The sequence below is a fragment of the Tachysurus fulvidraco genome, chromosome 4 (genome assembly GCF_022655615.1).
Source record: "Tachysurus fulvidraco isolate hzauxx_2018 chromosome 4, HZAU_PFXX_2.0, whole genome shotgun sequence".
Lineage (NCBI taxonomy): Eukaryota > Metazoa > Chordata > Actinopteri > Siluriformes > Bagridae > Tachysurus > Tachysurus fulvidraco.
The window spans coordinates 14,914,040-14,934,540 of record NC_062521.1 but is presented as its reverse complement, the minus strand read 5'-3'; the positions used below and the strand labels follow the sequence as shown (position 1 = coordinate 14,934,540).

At 38.1% G+C, this 20,501-nt stretch overlaps 1 protein-coding gene and 1 long non-coding RNA gene across 6 annotated transcripts in view; one reads left to right on the top strand and one right to left on the bottom strand.

The window, feature by feature from the left end:
- Nucleotides 1-1,642: 1,642 nt before the first annotated feature.
- Nucleotides 1,643-19,158, bottom strand: zgc:123010 (uncharacterized protein LOC641500 homolog). 3 transcript variants are annotated; one of them, XM_047812443.1, is made up of 16 exons: nucleotides 18,967-19,158; nucleotides 9,630-9,703; nucleotides 9,423-9,503; nucleotides 9,236-9,292; nucleotides 8,919-9,122; nucleotides 8,633-8,758; nucleotides 7,853-7,898; nucleotides 6,105-6,195; nucleotides 5,878-6,019; nucleotides 5,683-5,787; nucleotides 5,424-5,502; nucleotides 5,210-5,243; nucleotides 5,021-5,098; nucleotides 4,818-4,920; nucleotides 4,070-4,173; nucleotides 1,643-3,956 (listed from the first exon to the last, which is right to left on the bottom strand). In XM_047812443.1, exons 1-16 carry the CDS (start codon nucleotides 19,016-19,018, stop codon nucleotides 3,821-3,823), a joined length of 1,512 nt encoding a protein of 503 aa, XP_047668399.1. In that variant the 5' UTR covers nucleotides 19,019-19,158; the 3' UTR covers nucleotides 1,643-3,820. The 3 variants fall into 3 exon arrangements, with proteins under 3 accessions (XP_047668399.1, XP_047668400.1, XP_047668401.1); XM_047812444.1 differs by lacking the exon at nucleotides 18,967-19,158 and adding an exon at nucleotides 18,545-18,715; XM_047812445.1 differs by lacking the exon at nucleotides 4,070-4,173.
- LOC113639826 overlaps nucleotides 19,101-20,501 on the top strand; it is a 5,242-nt gene continuing 3,841 nt past the window's right edge. For 2 of the 3 annotated variants that reach the window (XR_007140394.1, XR_007140395.1), the window contains exons 1-2: nucleotides 19,101-19,238; nucleotides 20,246-20,373. This is a non-coding gene — a long non-coding RNA (uncharacterized LOC113639826). Of the gene's footprint in view, nucleotides 19,239-19,258; nucleotides 19,493-20,245; nucleotides 20,374-20,501 lie in introns of those variants that run through there. The other variant, XR_007140396.1, reaches the window with a different exon arrangement.

Sequence of the window (20,501 nt, the reverse complement as noted above, 5' to 3'; positions counted from 1 at the left end):
GACAGCAAAAATCTCTCAGGCCAAAATAGCTGTGCCTGTAGAAACAAGACTAAACATTAATGTAACGATGTATTCTGACAAAAAAAATAAAAAAAATGTGCGTACAGTTGAGCAACTACACCCCCTGGTGACTAGCAAGACACAAGCAACCACAGCCAAAAATCCTGACTCCACTAATTCCACTTTGAAATAAACAATGCAAGTAATATTTTAGCTAACATTCAAGAATAGAGAATATACTATTGGTAACTGGGCATTTTGTATTGTACAGATATAGAATTGTGGTGGGTGGGGGTTGGGGGTTACATACCCTAGGATGTTTTGTACTACTGAAGTACTATAGTACAGTAACGTAATTCAGCAGGACAGAACATTTTATAGTTTTACATTTTATATTATTTTGAATTCTAGACATTTCAGCAAAGAGATCATTGTATGTTTACCAGAAATATGGTAACTGCACTAGATGCCTTGTGATATAAACCACTATGAAGTTTTGAACTACAGCACTGGAAAAACTTACAATTCAGTTTAAAAGAATTACATGAAATAAAAATAATTTCTACTGGAAATTGAAGTTTTTATTGGTATCCAAATAATTAAGTAGTCCACTCATCTTTGCAGAATAGTTCAGCCATATTGGAAAGTTTCTGAGCATGAACCACATTTTTAAGGTCATGCCACAGTGTCTCGATAGGATTCGGGTCAGGACTTTGACTAGGCCACTCAAGTCTTCATTTTGTTTTTCTTCAGCAATTCAGAGGTGGACTTTTAGTGTGTGTTTTAGATCATTGTCCTGCTGCAGAACCCAAGTTCACTTTAGCTTGAGGTCATGAACAGGTGGCCCCACATCATCCTTCAGGATTTTTTGTTAGACGCTAGAATTCATGGTTCAATTTGTCACAGCAAGTCTTCCAGGTCCTGAGACAGTAAAACAGCCCCAGACCATCACACTACCACCACCCCATATTTTACTGTTGGTATGATGTTTTTTTTTCTGAAATGCAGTGTTACTTTTATGCCAGATGTAATGGGACACACACCTTCCAAAAAGTTCAACACTTCAGTCACATCAGTCCACAGAGTATTTCCCCAAAAGTCTTGGGGATCATCACAATGTTTTTTAGCAAATCTGAGACAAGCCTTTATGTTATTTTTGCACAGCAGCTGGTTTCGTCTTGGAACTCTGCCATGCAGGCCTTTTTTGCCCAGCCTCTTTCTTATAGTGGAGTCATAAACACTGACCCTAACTCGGTTAAGTGAAGGCTGCAAGTGAGGCCTGCAATTCTTTGAATGTTGTTGTGGGGTCTTTTGTGACATCTTGGAGGAGTCGTCACTGTGCTCTTGGGGTAATTTTGGTTGACCGGACAAATTTGGGAAGGCTTAACAGGGGGGCAAACACTTTTTCACACAGGGCCATGTTGTTTTCCCTTAGTTTTCCCTTAATAATAAAAACTGCACTGTGTTATCTTTGACTAATATTTAAGTTTGTTTGATGATCTGAAACATTAAAGTGTGACAAACATGCAAAAAAATGTAAAAACCAGGAAGAGGCAAACACTTTTTCACACCACTGTATATATAGTCCATGTGTGTGTACACATACACACATACATATGTATATAAAATAAGATGCAGAGCATCAAATTTCTTTCTTTTTTATTTCATGGAAAGCAATCAGAAAATGTTAGAGTCAGTATCTTTAGTAAAAGAAACTCTTTGGCAATAGAGTGCAAGGAAACACTTAACACTTAATGAGAACCGATTGTCTGTTGAGGTGTAGATGTATGTTAAAGTTAGAACATGGTAAGAAAGAGTGGAAAACAGACAACAGAATTTCTTTCAGCAAATTGGAGGAAAAACCTAAAAACCTAGAACCCTTTAGTCAGAATGGTTTGTTTTGATGAATAATGCAAAAAAAACAAGTGTTTAGAGAAGAAATTCGCAAACGTTCACTATTTGAAATTTTTTAACATGAAGAGGATGAACCACAATGATTAAATCAATATATATCCATACAGACTGATATCCCAAGTTCTTCTGGATGGTAATATATAAAACCTACTGCCTTCAATTAAAACCTAACATGACTGACTACAGCTTTCATTTTGGAAAAATATTTCTGCACAGTCATGAGTGGTGTGTTGACTAGCAAAAAGACAAAGACTTGACTGTGTGATGTAGAAGTATAGAAGTACCGAGCAAAACCTGCTATATCAGGGAAAAACACCAACCGCTTTGAGGTGTAAGCCTTTATGAATAGAGTACTGCACATCTGGTAGTGTTCTTGTTTGTTTTCTTTTTTCTTTTTCAAATAGTAAATCAGGCCCTCAATACAATCAGCTTTCCTTACATGAAAAAAATAAAATAAATTCAAAACAAAAAAATTTTCCAATTAGAAATGATGCTCTGCTGCTTACTGACAGATTTAAAACAAAAAACAAAACAAAAAAGAACCGAGTTTAATCTAGAACCAATTCCCTTATTATCAGGTGCTACAGTTCTCTTATGCTAAAGAAGGAAGTCCACAGTGGTCTGGTCCAGTATGCATAGGTAAGAACAACTTCCTGGATTTCACAAATGATGGAAAAACAAAACAAGAAGAAAAGCATCAAAAACACTGAACAATTTTGGATTACTAAACACAACAATACGTAAACAATATTTAAGGAGACTTTGTTAAGTGGGATAGAATTGCAGTCATACAATTAATATTATCTTGAAAGAACAGACAACAAAAAAATGTTTTTAGAAGAAAAAAAAAACACGAGACACTTAATACCTTTTTGGAAAAAATAGACTCTTAGTGCACCTTTCAATATAAAATAAATTCTTTATATTAAAACCTGCACAAATCTCCCAAACTGCCAATACTTGAAAATTCCACATAGTGTGTGCTTAAGTATAAAGTGCAACAATATAGAAAGTGTTGGGGGAAAAATATCTTTTAGGATACAATCAGCATTCAAATGCTGTCTTTAACCAGTTTTTATGTACTTTTTATTATTATTATTATTATTTTAAGTAACACATCAAAAACCCTTTAAGAAAATGAACAAAAATTTTGTTTACCCCAACTAAACATTATGCCTCCACAATGTTTGTCATAAACCGAAGTAAGCCTGTTCACAAAAACACTGAGCTTAACCTTTCATAAAAAGGGCTCAAGATAAACATAAATATAAAATGATGTCTCTGTCTCTCTCTCTTTTTTTTTTTAACTTATTATGTACGCCATAGAAAACATGGTCATATTCTTTGGTAAAATCCCCACACCTTTTTAGCAGGCTATAACCCTATGCTTTTTATGGTGTCAGATTTCTTGATAAGGCATAAAAGAACATGGAGCTTGGAGAAAGGCTTCACATCACCTCGTCTATATAAAAGGCATTTGTTTGGGATGAACTCAAAAGTGAGAAGTGATCAAAGGCTTGCTTTGGCTCAGTGGTGTTGGCACATAAGGAAAAGGAGCAGAGATGACAGGAGACACCAGGTCTAGCCTCAAACTCTGGCCTCAACCGAACACTCAAACCTTTTCCTAAAGCGTCTGCTCTCTGTTCCGAGTCTCAGATGCTCTGTTCATTCTTGGAGAATCTGGAAGTGATAACATCAACTCCAAGGCACCAAGGTCATTGCTGATCTGCGCCAAGAGCACTGCAGATAGACAATACAAGCCCAAATCCCATTCCACTGACTGAATGTCTCTGAACCCACACAGTCCATGCAACCTCTTTCCATTTCCTCTAGCTCTGAGTGAGAAAAATAGTAAATAATTTAGAAACAGAGGTGAAGGTAAAAAGAGGAGGATGAGTGCACTGTTTCAGGGCTGCCAGGGCTTTCTGTCTTTGCCCCGCTGCTCAGGAATGTGTTTATAGTGACACTTGTCATTAAAATAACAGCCAGTGGTCCTCCAGAAATAGCACTCGTCTCCGTTGACAGGACCCCTGCGCTTTGCTCTGGAGGACACACAAACAAACACACACACACACAAAAGGAACAAACAATGTAATCTGAAAAAAATGCCACAGATATTTGGACAAATCCGATACATCAATATAAAGCTCACTACCCAGCAGTTCCTGTGGCCTGTGCTGCAGCAGAAACAGGGAATGGTTTCAGGATGCGTCTGTCTGGATACCGGACCACTAACCGTGTGTTTTCTATCAGATGGCCCTGTTAAGTGTAAAATGAAATTTCAAACTACGCTCAATTCCATTCAAACAGCATATCTTTATTACTCATGTCCTGTTGTAAAATCACTTTCAGAAGTCAGGCTGAGAGGCTGCACTGTTCGACACTGTGGTTAATGGAAATAATCCATCAGTAAATCTGTGCACTATTGTCAGGGAAATTGTGAATTCAATCCCGATGATGTCACAGCCTTCGTGTCAAGCTGGCCAAGGTGTCTGGGTAAGAGGGATGTTATTACTCTCTCCCCCATCAATCACAGTGACACTAGTCAATCGTGGCCGTCTGTGAGCTCACGTATGCGGAAAGGGGCAGATAATACTTTCCTCCGAGCGTGTTATTAGGCTTGGGGATACAGCCTGAGCAGCAGTTTGAAAAGATACGGTTTCGGGGTCTTGAAGGAGGCACGTGTTAGCCTTCAGCCTCCCTGGTGTAATGGGTGACTGGGGAGAGCTGGCTGGTGGATGAAAATGTGCACTTGACCAATTTAGGGAGACATGGGGAGGAAAAATCTGTTCAGATAATATTAAAAATGTTTACAGTGCTTCCTCTGACTCAACACTGTGTAAGATCTTGTGTAATTATTAACAATACGCAAATGTTTTCTCAGTCTAGTAAAGACAACTCACATTGAGCTTTTCCATGGCCCGTGCAGCCATGCTGGCGTTCTTGAAGTTCACAAAGGCACAGAAACGCTCGTGCAGCACTCGGATGCTCTCAATTTCTCCGTGGCTGGAAAAAAACAAGCAAGAGTGAGTCAATGCAACAGCATGATGGAAAATAAACAAGTGTAATACAGCAAAGCTGTAGAGTCTCGGGGCTCCAGTCTTACTTTTTGAAAAGGTCCCACAGGTGCTTTTCCGTCAGTTCTGTGGTTACGTTACCCACCCAGAGAGAAGGGCACGGACTTCTGAGATGGAGACGGAGACGGAGAGATAATGAGCAAACCCATGAGACACATGCAATATGCATGCAATAAAGCAAAGTACATGAAACATTGCAGTCAATGGGTTTCACTCACCCTGGCTGAAGAAGTGCAGAGTCACTGTTTGCAGCTGTGAAAAGAATTTTATATAAATGATTAATAACATTTTACCCTTTTCCACCACTATTAATTTCCCTTACTGTGATCCCCTTATTATGAGTATATGGCAATATTGCCCCCAAGTGGCTGAAAGAATAACTGCACTGTTCACACTGTTCAATCATTCACAAAGTCTTGTTTAATTGTGTACCTCTGGCTGCCAGAACAGCCTGCACTGTGTTGTACTTCTCAAGCAAAAGCACACTTTGCTCCTCTTCATATCCAAGATCCTTTCCAACAAAGAGAAACAAGACATTTGTTTTAATCCTTCACAGCTGTTTGCACTCAGTCATACACTACACTAGTTTTGTTTTTTCTCTTGTCAGCATAATAGCTAACAATTCGCTGACTATTAAGGTCTCACTAACAACATGAATGTAGTTATGAGCAGATTCTACTCCTTCACAAACCATTAACTGCAGCACTTTGCAGTAGAAAAGGTCATTGGCTGCCTCTTCACAACCCTTATCCAGCTTCAGGACCTGCTCCATTGCTTTCTCAGCCTCACTGTACCTCTAACAGGGATATAAACAGCGTAAACATGATGAGAACTGCGAACACCAAATCATAATAATTCGGATCATGAGGATAATAACTGTCTTTACCTTAAGGCCCATGAGGGCGCTTCCCTTGCGGTAATAACCTTTAGGCCACTCATGGGCCATCTGAATCGATTTTTCAGCATCAGCAAGTGCTAGAGAGTACTGATCCAGACAGTAATAACAGTATGAGCGGTTCCCAAAAAACCTGCCATAGCACAAATAAAAGGGTACAATTTAATATCAGAGAAGTGAAATGGTGTACATGTGCTGTCAATGTGGAATGATGGTACCTGTAGTCCTTTGGGTCACATCTGATAGCTTCTGTAAACATATTAACAGCCTCACTGTACTGCCCCTCATTTACCAGTCTGATTCCCTTTTCTGCAATGGAGAGAAAGAAAACCACCCCATAATAAACACACAGCCGCAAATATTCAGATGGGGCTTTTGCTGGCATGGTTTGCCCACAGTTCCTGTTAAGCATGTACACACACACGCACACGCACGCACGCACGCACACACGCACGCACACATCAGGAAAAAGTAGAAAAGTAGGGAGTAGAGCATCCATTTCTAGGCTTTTCTTGCACTGATTTGGTACAGATAACATCTGTATATGATCACCATGAAATATCTGTTCTAATCTTCATGATTATCATGATTGTAAGTATGCACTACAATGGCATTACCATTCGCTTAAAGCTCGTTTCTTCAACAATTTTTCCAGCATAAAAAACGCTTTGAGAAACACGTTCACTTTCCACTTTATTAGGAAAACCTGCACATTCATAAACTTATGTAATCAGCTAATCTTTTCAGCAGAACAATGCATAAAATCATGCAAGATGAAGGTCAGGAGCTTCAGTGGATGCTCACATCTACACATCTCTGTTTAAGCTAAATAAATGAAAAATAATAATAATAATATAGATATAGATATAAAAATACTGGAATCTGGATACTGGTTACTAGGTGCCTGTGATAGCCTCAGATTCTTCCAGTCTGATCATTCTCCCCTGAACTCTCTCATCACCAAGGTGTTTTAGCCTATGCCTAAAGTATTTTTATTCACACCATTCTGGGTAAACTCTATGGACTGCTGTGTGTGAACGCTCCAGGGGATCAACATTTTATAAATTAAGCGGCCCATCTGATACCACATAACAGTTAAAGTGACAGATCACATCTTTTCCCCATTCTGATGTTTGATATGAACATTAAAGGTAGGGTCTCCGTTGTTTGAAAGCCAATGTTGACATTTGAAATCACCAAAACAAACACACCCCTAACCCAAATGGGTCCCATCCCTGTTTTGATAGCTCCGCCCCATACATACACCGGAAAAGTATAACCCAGACAAGTATTATGGCGGAACCTGTTGAGGGAGCTGACCGAGGGTATATTTACCAATAAATGAACTCAATGAGTAATACTATGGTAATACAAATGTGTTTCTTGTAGTACTGTGTGCTGTAACATGAAAGGTTTATCTCTGTTTCACGCGGAAGACGTTCAGATCTCTCCAGCGCTGGAAAGCTGATCCTATATTAACACAGGTCCTGCTTCTTGCGTTATCATAAGCCTTTCTTCGCTTTCTTTCTTTGTTTTTATCCATCATGTTAAAACAGCTTTCTGCTAATGTCACACATTGTCACACTGAACACTCTCTCCGCCCATATTGACAAGACACCCCCCTTTCTGCTTATTGGCTACACGTTAGTTTTGTTTGGCTGCCCAACGCAGTTTTCTGAAGCATACTGAAGCTCTTGACCTGCACTTGCATGGTTTTAAGCATTGTGCTGCTGTTATGATAAGCTGATTAGGTATAAAGATGCATGTATAAGCAAAATAAAATGGACAGTGAGTATATTTGATTTAATATATTGGATCAATGATTTCATTTTATGAACATCCTCATGCAGAAGTGAATTCAGATCTGTTTAGCATACACGTTAATAAACAAACCAGTTTCAACACGCATGCTTGAATGCTTTAATAAAATTTTGTATGTGCGTATGTGTCTGTTTCTAGAACATACCAGTCAGTAAGGCACTTCTTTTAGTCACAGACTCGGGTCCACTGACCTGAAAGGAAAATCGGCAGTTTACTCATAAATGAAGCAGTGGGTGCTGTGCAAAAATGTTTCCAAGAAATCTTTACAATGGAGTTTATAAAAGCGTGTCACAGCCAGAGGGCCACAGGCCCGGTGCACAAAGCTGTCAGCACACGCATAAGAAACACTCCATTTTCAGCATACTTTAATTTACCACTTGGTTAAAGCAACAGTAAACATCAAGCTAAATGCTCTGTTAATTCATTTTAACTCTTGTGTGGTATTCCTTGACTTTTGTTTTATTTGCTTTGGTAATCTTAATGGAACAATCACACAGAGTATTACAGGAGGTATATTTTGACCTTGTACCAACAGCTTCACAGCTACCATCTCAAATAAGAAGCCACAATGATCCAGTGTTGTTTCGTATGTTCTAACATAACAACAAAATGAAATAATCAGTTTTCTAGGTCAGAACAGAATAAATATTCATAGTCTGAATGTTTCCTTCAGGACTGGAAAGCACTATAGAACATCTCAAAAAAATGCAATAAATGTTATTCAGAGAACTGCAGGTCTAGTTACAGATCTCGCTGCAGCAGGAAACTTTCAACTTCATAGGTAGTTACTGTCTTGACTGCTTATGCAGTATGGCACGACGTGAGCCATGAGCAAATGCAGCTGTCTAATATTCCAATGTAGGATTTACAGCTTTTTACAAATGTATTCATAAGCACACATTGTTAGTATGTATGTTACAGTCACCTCTTTGATTTTGGCCTCATTTTCTTTGTTCTCTTTGGATTTACGGCCTGCTTTGCTCTTGGCTATGGGCCTGATGTGACTAGCAGCATTGGCAACAAAGGCACTGCTTACATCCCACTCTGGATCCTGAAGAAAAGAGATCGAAGTGCCAGGTTTAACAGCAGCTTGTTAAACCACTCAAACCATTCAAGTCCAGTCCTATTCTTACAGAACCACAGTTCTTATTCTTCACAGAACTACTAAACAAAATGCGTTTTTTGCCTACAAAATGCGACATGCACAGCACCTCCTCACTGGCGCAAGCTGACGGCTGTTGGTTTCCTTTGTTTCCCGACGCCAGTGGTGGTGTTTCGCTACTCTTGCATGGAGGACATTTATTCTCCATCACCTTTCCACTCAATTCCATCTGCTGCTCCTCAATCTGCTGCTCATCAACCTCAGAGCCACTATCATCTAGCTCGGAGTCAACACCTGCATGCTCTTCCTCCTCCTGAGAAAAGAGGAAGGAAAACAGCACTGTAACACAATGCAATACAGAAATACAACTGTGCCCTGAAGCCATTTCTGCATAATAAATGTAAAGGTGATCAAACTGCTGCGTACCTGTATGCTGCACTCGTCTTTTTTACCTCGCTCGAGTTTCTTCCGCTCTTTTTGACGCTGAAAAGAAAATGAAAAATATCCAGCTAGTTCTCTTGCTTTACTATTAATAGGGAAGCTTGATCATGTGTCTTTTGATATCAAAATCTCAGACACAATTTTTTTTTTGGGATGTAAGAATGTGGCCAACCTTCCTTTTAGCTCTTCGTCTCTCAGCTCTCCTTCTGGCCTTCTCCTCTTCACTGAGGCCCTCCTCTCCATTCAAACCATTCTGAAGCAGCAACAAACAAACTAACATGATTTACTTTGCCTTTGCTAATAGAATCAGGCAAACTCAATTAACTTGTCTACCCACAGAACACTGGGCTCATCAAATGAAAATCACCATTTCCTGTACCTGAGAAAGTACATCATGATTGTGGTCAGATGTAGCTCCAGTCTCCATCTTCTCCAGCGTCTGGTCACTGGAGCCTGTGTAGGAGTTGCAGAAAACAGTTTATAACATATTTAAACATCTGAACACAAGTCCAACTCTAGCCAACAATGTCAGTTCATTAGAGAGAGAAAGCCAGAGCAGAGAAAGTACAGAGAACTGAGAAGCTGCAAGCAAAAGTGACATGTGACAACAGGAGCATGTGACAACAGAAGAGAAAAAAAAATCCAATTTCACAAAAGCAGAAGAAGGACAAAAGCTGAGGCCTCATCACCATGTTCAAAAGGATGTCTGTTTTCACAGCTTTTTGTCTCTGATTGTATGAATCTTTAAGCCTCCCTTTTTACTTTGCTGTTCCTGCGTCTTTTGTGCACAAAAGTTTCATGTATAAGCAATTAAAAGAATAAACAAAACTTATCACAGTCCATAGAAAGGCCAAACAAAATAACAGCCTAGCATACAATTACTGTATATCTATCCCAGCTTCTTAAGCACAGTTTCTTGTGTTTCAGGGATTAACATGAAAACATTTCTGCACATAGGTGTGAAAAATACAAGCCTTAAAGCCTAAACCCTGACAACGCCCAGAAGGTTTGGAAATAATCAAATGGCATCTGATAATAATCCAAGGAGGCTAATAATTTAAGCAGGTGACAATGTAGCAATGTGGATTCATCCTAAACTTTCTGAAGCTGCAGGGCATGCACTTTGCATTCTATTTGTTTAATGCTTAACGTTGTCCTGAAAACTCCCTCAGTGACTCATCTGCAAACCAGAAGCTGTCCTTTCTACGATTTACTATCACCCTTGGTTTAAGGTGACGATAAAATGTTGGGTTCGCACAGAACGAGGAAAGCATTGTCTGCTTCATTGAATAAAAACCGTCAAGTCAGATATATTGCCACAGCTTCAGCATTCACACAAATAAATTATTTAAACCTGACATTACACTGGCATTGAGCAGAAAATGAACATTAATACCAATACTATTTTTTACAAAGCGGATCTTGTAAATGTATCGAACATAGAACACATTCCACCTTGACAAAACTGCTATCTGAGACATTGGACAAACTACACAAAACTGACACATTACACAAAACTGACACATTACACTAATCTTTTTTGTTACAATTGTGATATCAAATGAGAGAGAGAAGTGCAAGAGTACAGGCAAAACGATTCCCAAATAAAGCCATCCTTAAAAATATTCTTGTTTGCCGTAACCCGACTGACCCTGTCAATTTAGTCCGACCGACTTGCTTTAAGTCCGACCGAATTGCCGGTTGTAAATTTGCGTTAAGACCGACCAATTTTTTTTTTTTTACTCTTCAAACAACTAACACAAAAGCAATAAAATAATAATTCTATTTTAGTAAGTATTGTAAATATATAAATTGCCTAGGCCTACATACAAACGAAGGCTACGTTCTTTCTTTTAAATAAAAACCTGTGTGACATCATCTATGTTTACACTATTGGTTAACGGATGTCACACTATTGCCTGTGCGTTTGCTTTGTCTCATACTCTCAATCACTGTCAGAGTCAACGGTTCGTGCTTGGTAATGATGGCTGCGGCTGCAGTAAACAAAACGTTCGCGGTCACCGTTCAAAGTCATACGGGTTCGGGCACCATAATACATTTAAAAAAGTCATGAAAACAGCTCGACACCGCTTTAACTTGGCACGAAGTTCTGGAAAAACTGTGTCCAGCATCAAAATAAGGTTTGCAATGATGCGCCTGAAGGCACGGCCAGTGAAGTCACGATATGCTAATTTGTTTAAAATTATACCTACGTAATCACCATCACCAAAATTGTACTTTTTTTACATTGAATCTTAAAAAAAATAATAAAAAATAGACCTACCTACCGACCCCCCCCCCCTTTTTTTTTTTTACTGTTACTGCAAACCAAAATATTTTTAAGGATGGCCTAACAGAGGAGAGACAAAAAGGATAGTCATCCCGCACTGACACGAACACCAGTCCTGACGAACATGCTCACGTGCTGATTGGCACACATCCACAAAATGGAAAGTTCTTATTATCCTGAGATTAACCTAACAAGATTAAACTGTAAAATCACAAGTGGCTGTGAGATCAGAGGTCACTAGCAGCTTCTTGATATATAACTTGCATTCCCAGAGCTTAGTACTTGAAACAGCAGCATTTCAGAAGCAAGCCTGACACTGTGCATGTGACATGCAACAATGCAGTCCCATTGGTCATGTGATTTGTTTAGGCTTGGCATACAAAAGCTCTTCTTCTGGTATGTAAGCCTACAAACCACAAAGTGCCTCAGAAGTTCTCTTCTTACATTCCATGGAATTAAAATACAAAATGAAACAACAGATTAAATTATTTTTAAGACTGTTAAAAAGAAATCAGTCAGAAAACAGATGGCACTACAATCCAAATGAACAAGTAGAGTGGTGAAGGTCAACCTGTGAACCATCAATGTTTTAAAGTAAAGCTAGGGGTAAAAATTATATTAACATTGGAATTTGAATGCATTTTTAAACCCAACATGATATGGTACATGTACGGGCACACATAAGCATTAACTGAAGATATGTAATATTTCATTGAACTGAAACATGCATCAGGATACAAGTATAACAACTCTAATATAGAATCTATAATGACTGTGTGATCCGCACTGTAGCAGTGTAGAACAAAACAGAAATAAATAAAAAGCATTACAATGTGCATTCCAATGTGACAAAATAAACAAGGCCAGCTTTCATTGCAATGACTCATGAGGAGGTGTGTCAATAACAGAGCTTTTCCTGTTCTGTAAATAATTAGGCTTGCGAATCCTGTGTTCACCATTAACAAATATGAACATATACCTCTATGCAATGATTTCTTTAGCTCAGACTGAATCAGCTTAGCTCCAAAACCAAGAGAAAGAAAATCACTATAAATGATTTCATTCCAACTGTTGTGAAAGAAAATTCCTAATGTCTAATTACAAAATTATGCAATTAGACTAATATCCGATTTGTTACAGTACATAACTATCCAACACTTTGATCAAACTGTGATTCATGGCATTAAAGCAAACTCAAGGTTGTGGTCATCTTCAAACACGCAGAAAAATAAAAAGTGAATTTTAAAAAGGAAATAAATTTTTTGTTTGCTAAAATATACACTAAATGGGCAAAAGTTTGTGGACACCTGACCACCACACCTAGATGTACTTCTTGCCCAAGATGATGCCGACAAAGCAAAAAGCGGTCAGTTGTTTAGGATGTCGTTGTATGCTGGTGAATAAAATATTCTTTTTCACAAGAACTATAGGCCTCAAACATGTTGAGGACATTTTTGAAGAATTTGAGTGACCTGCACAGAGCCCTGACTTCAAATCCCACTGATCCCCTTTGGGATGAACTGGAACAGCTCCTCATCCAACATCAGTGCCTGACCTCACTAGTGTTTTTGTGGCTGAATGGGGAAAATCCCCACAGCTATACTCCAAGACCTAGTGAAAACCGTTGCCAGAAAAGTAAGGACTAATAATAGCAAAGAGGGCTTGAACTAAATATGAAATTAGATGTACAAGCACTCAGTGCATGTTATTAGGAACACTATACTAATACTGGTTATGGCCTCACTTTGTTATCTAAACAGACTCAATTCTTCATGGCATAGGTTCCACAGGAGATTTGGAAGTAGTTCTTTTGAGTTCTTTAGTTCTGTGACATGGTGAATAATCATTTCTGGAAACAGCCATTAGAAGATTATGGGCATAAAGCCTCCAGATGTTCAGAAAGGGTACTCAAACAGGCTGTGGCATTCAAGTGATGATTGATTATTAACAAGACTGCAGTGTACCAAGAAGAAAATCCCTATGCCAATTTTTGGCCTAATCATCTGTGTGCCTCAGCAGAAGCTGCAGTAGCTTCTCCATTTCAAGGATTGACTTTCTGAGATGCTTTTCTGCTCTCCACAACTGTACAGACTTGTTATAATTTACTGTAGCCTTCCTGTCAGCTTTAACTGGTCTGGCCAGTCTCCATCTACCTCTCTCAGTTCATGTGCACACTGGATGCAACTTAGGCAAATACTATCACTACATCTGCTGGGTTTCCCCCAGACTGCCACACCCATGCTACTTCATCTGGTTGATCGTGTAGTTCCTTCCCCGTTCACCGTGGCAATGATTTGAAATCACATGGTAGCGTTAATATGATCTCAAATTTACACTGAAAAATGCCTTGCTATTACTAATACTTATTTTAACATGTCCATAACATGTTTCATAATGTTTGATTCCAGTTTAAATTAAGCGTTGTGAAAACAAGAAAAAAACGGATGAAGAAAGTAGAGATGCTCCGATCAGCATTTTTGGGGCCGATCACCGATCACCAAGATCATGATCTGCCGATTGCCGATCACAGAATGGTAAGGGAATGGGAATCATTTATCTATAATCTAGCAGAGTTTGCACCATTTTTAGAAATGAAATTAACTCTAAATGAACTGCATTGAGAAAAAAAAACTGTAGAAATAGGCTACAGTCAAGATCTTGAAGAACCACCAAGTGTTTATTTTAGAAAATGAGAACTTAAGGCTACTGTAGGCCATCTTTCCCAAATAAGGCAGAGTAACTTAAAAGTATTCCAAACAAAGAGGGGTCAGGCAGACCAACACACATCAGATCAGCTTAATGGGATGTAGCCTCTTAATACACCGATTACATTTTATAATTGGCAGCAAAATGTAAAACTTACACCAAAATTGGCTACTGCCACAAAGGTCAGAACTATGGCAAGTGTTTTTTTTCTGTCATTATTATGAACATCTGACGTAGTTGACTACATCAGATCCAAAAAATAAAATAATGAAAGCTACTGTAAGCCAATGCCATCCTTTCTAAATAACAAGGCAGAGAAACAAAGAGGCCAAGCAGATAGTTACCAACCAGATGAACTTGGGATGGTATGAGGTTACATAGGCCCAGGCTACTTGTAAAATGTAAATAAAATTTTTAATATATTTACTAAATTTATAATTTTTTATAAATATAAAATATATTTATATTAAATTTATTTTAATATATATTTTTTGTGAAGCTAATATATACACTATCCTTCAGAAGCCTGTCAATGTTTGTGTTCACTGTTTGGTACGGCGTGGGGAGACACACATCAGTTCGGTATTTCCTGCCTGGGGGGTCGTATTGTGGATCAAGGCAGCTTAGCAGGCGACACAGTCGGCTAGTTGAGGGATGGGGATGTTGTTGGCTTTGGCTGGTTTAGTTTCTTATACTCGGCATATTCAGTTGTATGGCGTGTTCTAAGATGCCTAATCATGTTAGTGGTGTTAAAATGCCGTTTCCACCTCGAGGGATTTCATCGCGACATACATCACAAACGGCTAACTTTACGTCTTTATTGGATACTTTGAAAAACTTCCAGAGGGGAGAACTTATGTTGCCGCTGGTAAAAAGTCGCGCGAGTAATTTACGTCACGTGATCGGCTTCTTTGATCGGCACTTTTGGGGTTCACCGATCAAGCTATTTTTAACCAATATCGGCTGATCATGATCGGTGGCCGATCAATCGGAGCATCACTAGAAGAAAGCTATTTCGTTTTTGCTGTAAGGACAATACTGAATCCATCTGTTTTATACAAACCAAATGAATCATTGGACTAATCCAAATCAAAATCTTAATTATACATTTGGTTAAAAAGCAGGACAAACGTTGTCAAATGATTTTTTTTTTGTGATCAGCAGTCCAGTGTACAATCCTAACCGATATTTAAAAACAAACATATTTCAAAACATTTTCTGATGGAACGTCAACAGTGCTACATGGGTTACAGGTACCAACTGTTTATGCAAAAGAAGAACACAACAACGTATATGTCAATGATATGAAACATTTGTAGCACAGCAGCAATGAATTCACAAATTTGACAAGTCGGGTTCATTTAGCTTACAACTGGTTAATCTTCTATAACAGCACAGTGTTGGCTGTAAGACAGATTAATGGGTTCATTCTAATACATAATCATTGCTATAACAACTAATTTACAGGAACGATACTCCACATAAACCGGTCTTTAAGCCGGTCTGATTACTTAATGAATAATTACAATAAAGCCTTCTTAGAGATTAGGTTTACGTAACATAAATAAATTGTCTAAGTTTCTTACCTGCGACAAGCTGTGGGTTTGTATGCGTGTTTAGCTGGTTAGTGTTTATTAACCTCAAGAGAGAACAACTGTTTTGACCCTGTTCCAAAATCTGCTGGTAATCCTACAAACATTAAAATCACCCATTCTTGAGATATCCCAATAACAAGAATCAAAAATCTCAGACAGACAGCCATAATGCCTCCATCACCTACTGACTAATGCATTAAAAGAGAGACTGGGAAGAAAATGGCTGCTTATAGTTGCTATGACGAACATTTTTACACACGTTGAGCAAATTAAACGCATTATCGGCAAAAAATTTAATTAATAAAATTAAATGTCACTACAAAATGTAAATCACTGGCAAATTTAATATAACATATAACTGAAACAGTAGGTGCAAAGCTATTTTGCATACTAGAAATCTACATACTGTTCTACAAAAACTCGATCTACAGCAAACAAAAATGACATCAATATTAACTCATCAAACAAAATGCATATGAAATCAGTCTTATGAACTTGCTTGGAGGAGGTACACTACCGTAACTAAGAGCAGATCCTGTTATGGATATCTGTTCAGTTACAGTGTTGTGCTGGTCGCAGATTCATAAAACAACTGTTTACCATCAAGTTAAATATTGCTTATAGTGACACATTATTTCACAATCCTGCACTAGCTATGTCGTGTTGTAAAACACTAATTTTAACCACATGTATTAAGAGAGCAGAAGTGTTCAATTACATTTTTTTTTTGCAGATCCACATAAAATTCCTTGAGAAATTCCTAGGTTTCGAGACTAAATTGTGACAACGGGTACCTTTTTTTGGCTTATGCATTTATGTTAAGTTGCCTGTTAATAAGATTTCATTCCAAGTGTTTAGGTTACAATTGCATTCACTACCACTTCTGACAAATGAAATAAACTCTGAACAGATTTTTGTACATGCCATGCATTCACTTCACTAATCAGAAAGGTGAGAATAAACAATAAAAAAAAATCGATTAAAAAATCCTTTCCTTTTCTGACTTAATGTCTATAAACCAATAGCCAGTCTCTGCTCTGATGAGCTGCCATCAGCGAAATAGATTGATCAAAATGCATGTGATTGATAAACCACAACAGAGTATACACTACAGTCTATAGATCTCTGGCCAATTTTACACTGAATGCTCTGCTGCAATATATTTCCAGTTTGGCCTGCAGAAATACTTTGCTCGCCTTTGCATCTGGAGCTGACATCCCCTGACAAAGAGCAAATTCAAAAGGTTTTATTCTTTCCCTTCTTTGTCATACTCTTTTTACTCACTCTTTTTTAGACAGTATCGGATACAATTGTACCTGGCTGGTAGAATTGAGAAAGTGTGCATTTTTGTAGTTAGACTGCCTGAATACTAGACAGAGAATAATAAGCATGGACACAAGTATTTGCATTCCTGAATTCCAAGTGTTTCTGCTCTCACAATGAATTTCTAAGCTATTATGTAAATGATTGTGGTCGCTAGGCCTTGGTCATTAGCTGTGTTGTCTGGCTGGTGTCTGTGCCCCTAATCGGTAATGACGCAGCATTTACCTCCTGTCTAAAACCAGCTCATATTTTTGGAAAATACACAGGTAAAGGAACATTTGCTTTGTTTACTCAGGTATAATCAAAATAAAAGATAGGCCTAATGCTAGGGGTGGGCAATATGACATATCAGATTACAATACTTGGGCATTTCCACAATCACAAAACAAATCTTGAATACATGATGGGGAAAGAAATGAGTGTTGCATTAAGTCTATTCATTTTCATCAGGTAAGCTCCAACAGGACGAGGGCCATACACATTTATACAGGTGTTCGTGTAGAGAGTAGTGCATGAAAAAGATTTAGAATAAGGTTTTAGTGGAGCAAAATTATCTTCATATGTGATTGGTAGAATAGGAGTTGTTGTGACTGAGGTGTGCATAGAAAATTGTTTTCAACTCCTAAATCGATTAATCACTGAGATTTCAAATTTACTAACACACGTGTGACTATTTTCTACAACAAATTAGGATGTCACATGTGCTGAGTTGCTCCAATAATAGCTTCTTAAGGACAGTTATTCCTATAGATGATATAAGGTACAGAGAGGAGGTGGATTCGTATAAATCGGTGGGTTTTCACTATGAGGACAAGGTTTTCTGCAACTAATCAAAACATAAATCCAAATGATCAAATTTATTACATTTACAATTAAATTTAGTTTACCTGAACAGTTTTAATCCAAAGCTGAATACACCAATAACAAGTAAGCATATAAAACCAATATGTTCTGTGGGTTGAAAGCATAAAAATAAAAGCTTCTAGCTTCTTGCTGTTTGAATCTAATAAACAGCAAGAAGATCACATTTAAAGGTGCACAACGTTTCAATATGAAAGTGGAGTCATGTGGGACCTAAAAACTCTAGTGATTTAGATTTAAAACAGTTAAACAGTCAGACTTATGAAATATAAACAATTCTAATTATATATATATACACATACACACACACACACACACACACACACACACACACACACACACACACACACAGAGTGTTGGGAAACGATTGTAGTTAAACAGAGGAGACATGAGGACCAGTTGCCACATCGCCAAACTGACACAAAGCTAAACTGGCAGATTAAAGCAGCTACAATGCAAATCGTCCTCTGGCTAATTTGTTTGTTTTATTTTGTACGTAATGACACAATTTTCACTTACACGGTTACTCAGTTTAATCTCAGTCTGATTACTTCTGATTTAAATCCAGCACGTTGAGGGATTTTTTTTTAGTTTTTAGACGCAAACACAACACAAATATGCCATCATTCAGTGAGTGGCGCCTCACCGCCAGCTGCTGCAGGCGTTTAACCGCGTAGTTTTACAGCAGAACATCTACAACACCGCCGCCAACAACAACAACAAGAACAAGAAGAAGAAGAAGGAGAACGTAAAAAAGTTGCGGCTTCGTTTTCTGTCGTAAATCGAATACAGAGTTTTTCAGCAGGATATCCAGTCAAATACGACCGGGACGCGGAGTAAAAGCTGTTGGTTTTGACAGAAACGGTGAAACTAGCCGACTTTGCACCTCATCGTTAAAAAGAAGTTTGTTAAAAGTTCCCAAAGGCGTGAGTGAGACTTACCGCTCCCCAAACCCAGCAACCGGCAAATGTTGAACTTCATAAGCGCTACCATTCAGCATAATTTAAATCAATTCAACTGTATTTACAGGCATTTGAGTGTAGCCGAGAGCTCACATAAAGCTGTGGAATATCACTGTAAAACTTCTAGCGTGACTAATATGGTCGGTGCTTTGCTTCCTGAGCATCGGCACACTTTGGCCTGAGTGCAGGCTCCGCCCAATTGCGTCTTAAAGGGATCGCTCTTGCGTGCCCTGCTGTGACCGTTTTTAAAGGTAAAGTTCGTCAAAAGTGCCCAGTAATAGAAGGAAACATTTTATTTCAGTGCACAAAAAAAAAACATTAGACATTAACTTTTTTAATTTAACTTGATGTTCATGTTATATGATTTAATAATTTTTGTGGACAGCAAGCAAAACAAACCATATTTGCGTCATTCAAATTATTTGAGTACAATACATCCGATATGATGCAAGTATGAGTGGATAATTGTTAGTCATAAACCTTCACTTCCTGCTAGGTGTAATAGGTATATATTTACAGTGTAATATGAATTAGGTGATATTTAGAAAGTTTCATTTGACTGCCCTGATAAACATTCCCCCTGACATAAATGTCTTTGAATTGTTTGATGCTGTAGTTTTCTTATTCCTGTGAAAAATAATTGTGAGTGAGTAATTGTGGGTAGCTTTAGCTAGCAAAGATACAGTGTTTTGTAATAGTAGAAGAAATCTAAGATCTCATGAAAGTCAGGTTTTTACTACAATATTGTTTAGTTTCTGATAAATAAATAAAAAGCAAGAGTTTTTTTTTTAATTAACCTATTAGAGTCATTTCATGTAGGAGCCATGTTAAGTGTATGTCATGTGACCGTATTAGAATAGGGGTATCAGTAATTATGTAAGGTTAAAACACTTGTGTGTAGCTTTGGAAGCATGTGGGTGAGTGCAGGAGCACATATTTTTGGTTGACTGTAGAATCACTGTATAATAATAAGATATTCATTGAGAAGCAGAATTGTTGACCTTGAGCAACTCACTGTTATACATTGCTATATTGAAATAATCTTCAAATGGATGGAGAATAAACAGCAAACTGCAAGGACGATTCCCACTCAGCTCCTTGGCAGTTTTAAGAAAAAACCATGATAGGAATATCAGTCACAGCAATGAACGGACTGAAAGTTCCACAATGTTGCTACAGTATAAGTCATGCTTTGTTACACCGAGACTAGATTCTTGAGATGACGTAGCATTGTATTAGCATAATTTTTTATCTTTAGGACTGGACCTGTTTGAGCAGAGTGTACAAGTGAGGAATTGAGTGACATGGACAGACCTAAAGTGCTGCTGCATCTGTCTAATTAGGGAGAGATGATCTGAGGACCCCAGTTGGTGTTACTAGAATCAGGTAACTGAACAGACTTAACCAACTAAAGTCCAACAATATAGATGAAAAACTTTTAAACTAAAGTCTGGATTCTTTGCAAAATAAATCCTTGAGGTTGATGGAGATCACATGTACATTATGATTAAGAT

Excerpts from the sequence above, each read along its gene's own strand:
- zgc:123010 (XM_047812443.1), bottom strand. The coding sequence starts at position 19,018 with ATGGTAGCGCTTATGAAGTTCAACATTTGCCGGTTGCTGGGTTTGGGG. Across the intron at positions 9,293-9,422 it reads GACGAAGAGCTAAAAGGAAG|CGTCAAAAAGAGCGGAAGAA; the intron begins GTTGGCCACATT and ends TTTTCTTTTCAG. Across the intron at positions 5,099-5,209 it reads TCTGCACTTCTTCAGCCAGG|AAGTCCGTGCCCTTCTCTCT; the intron begins GTGAGTGAAACC and ends TCTCCATCTCAG.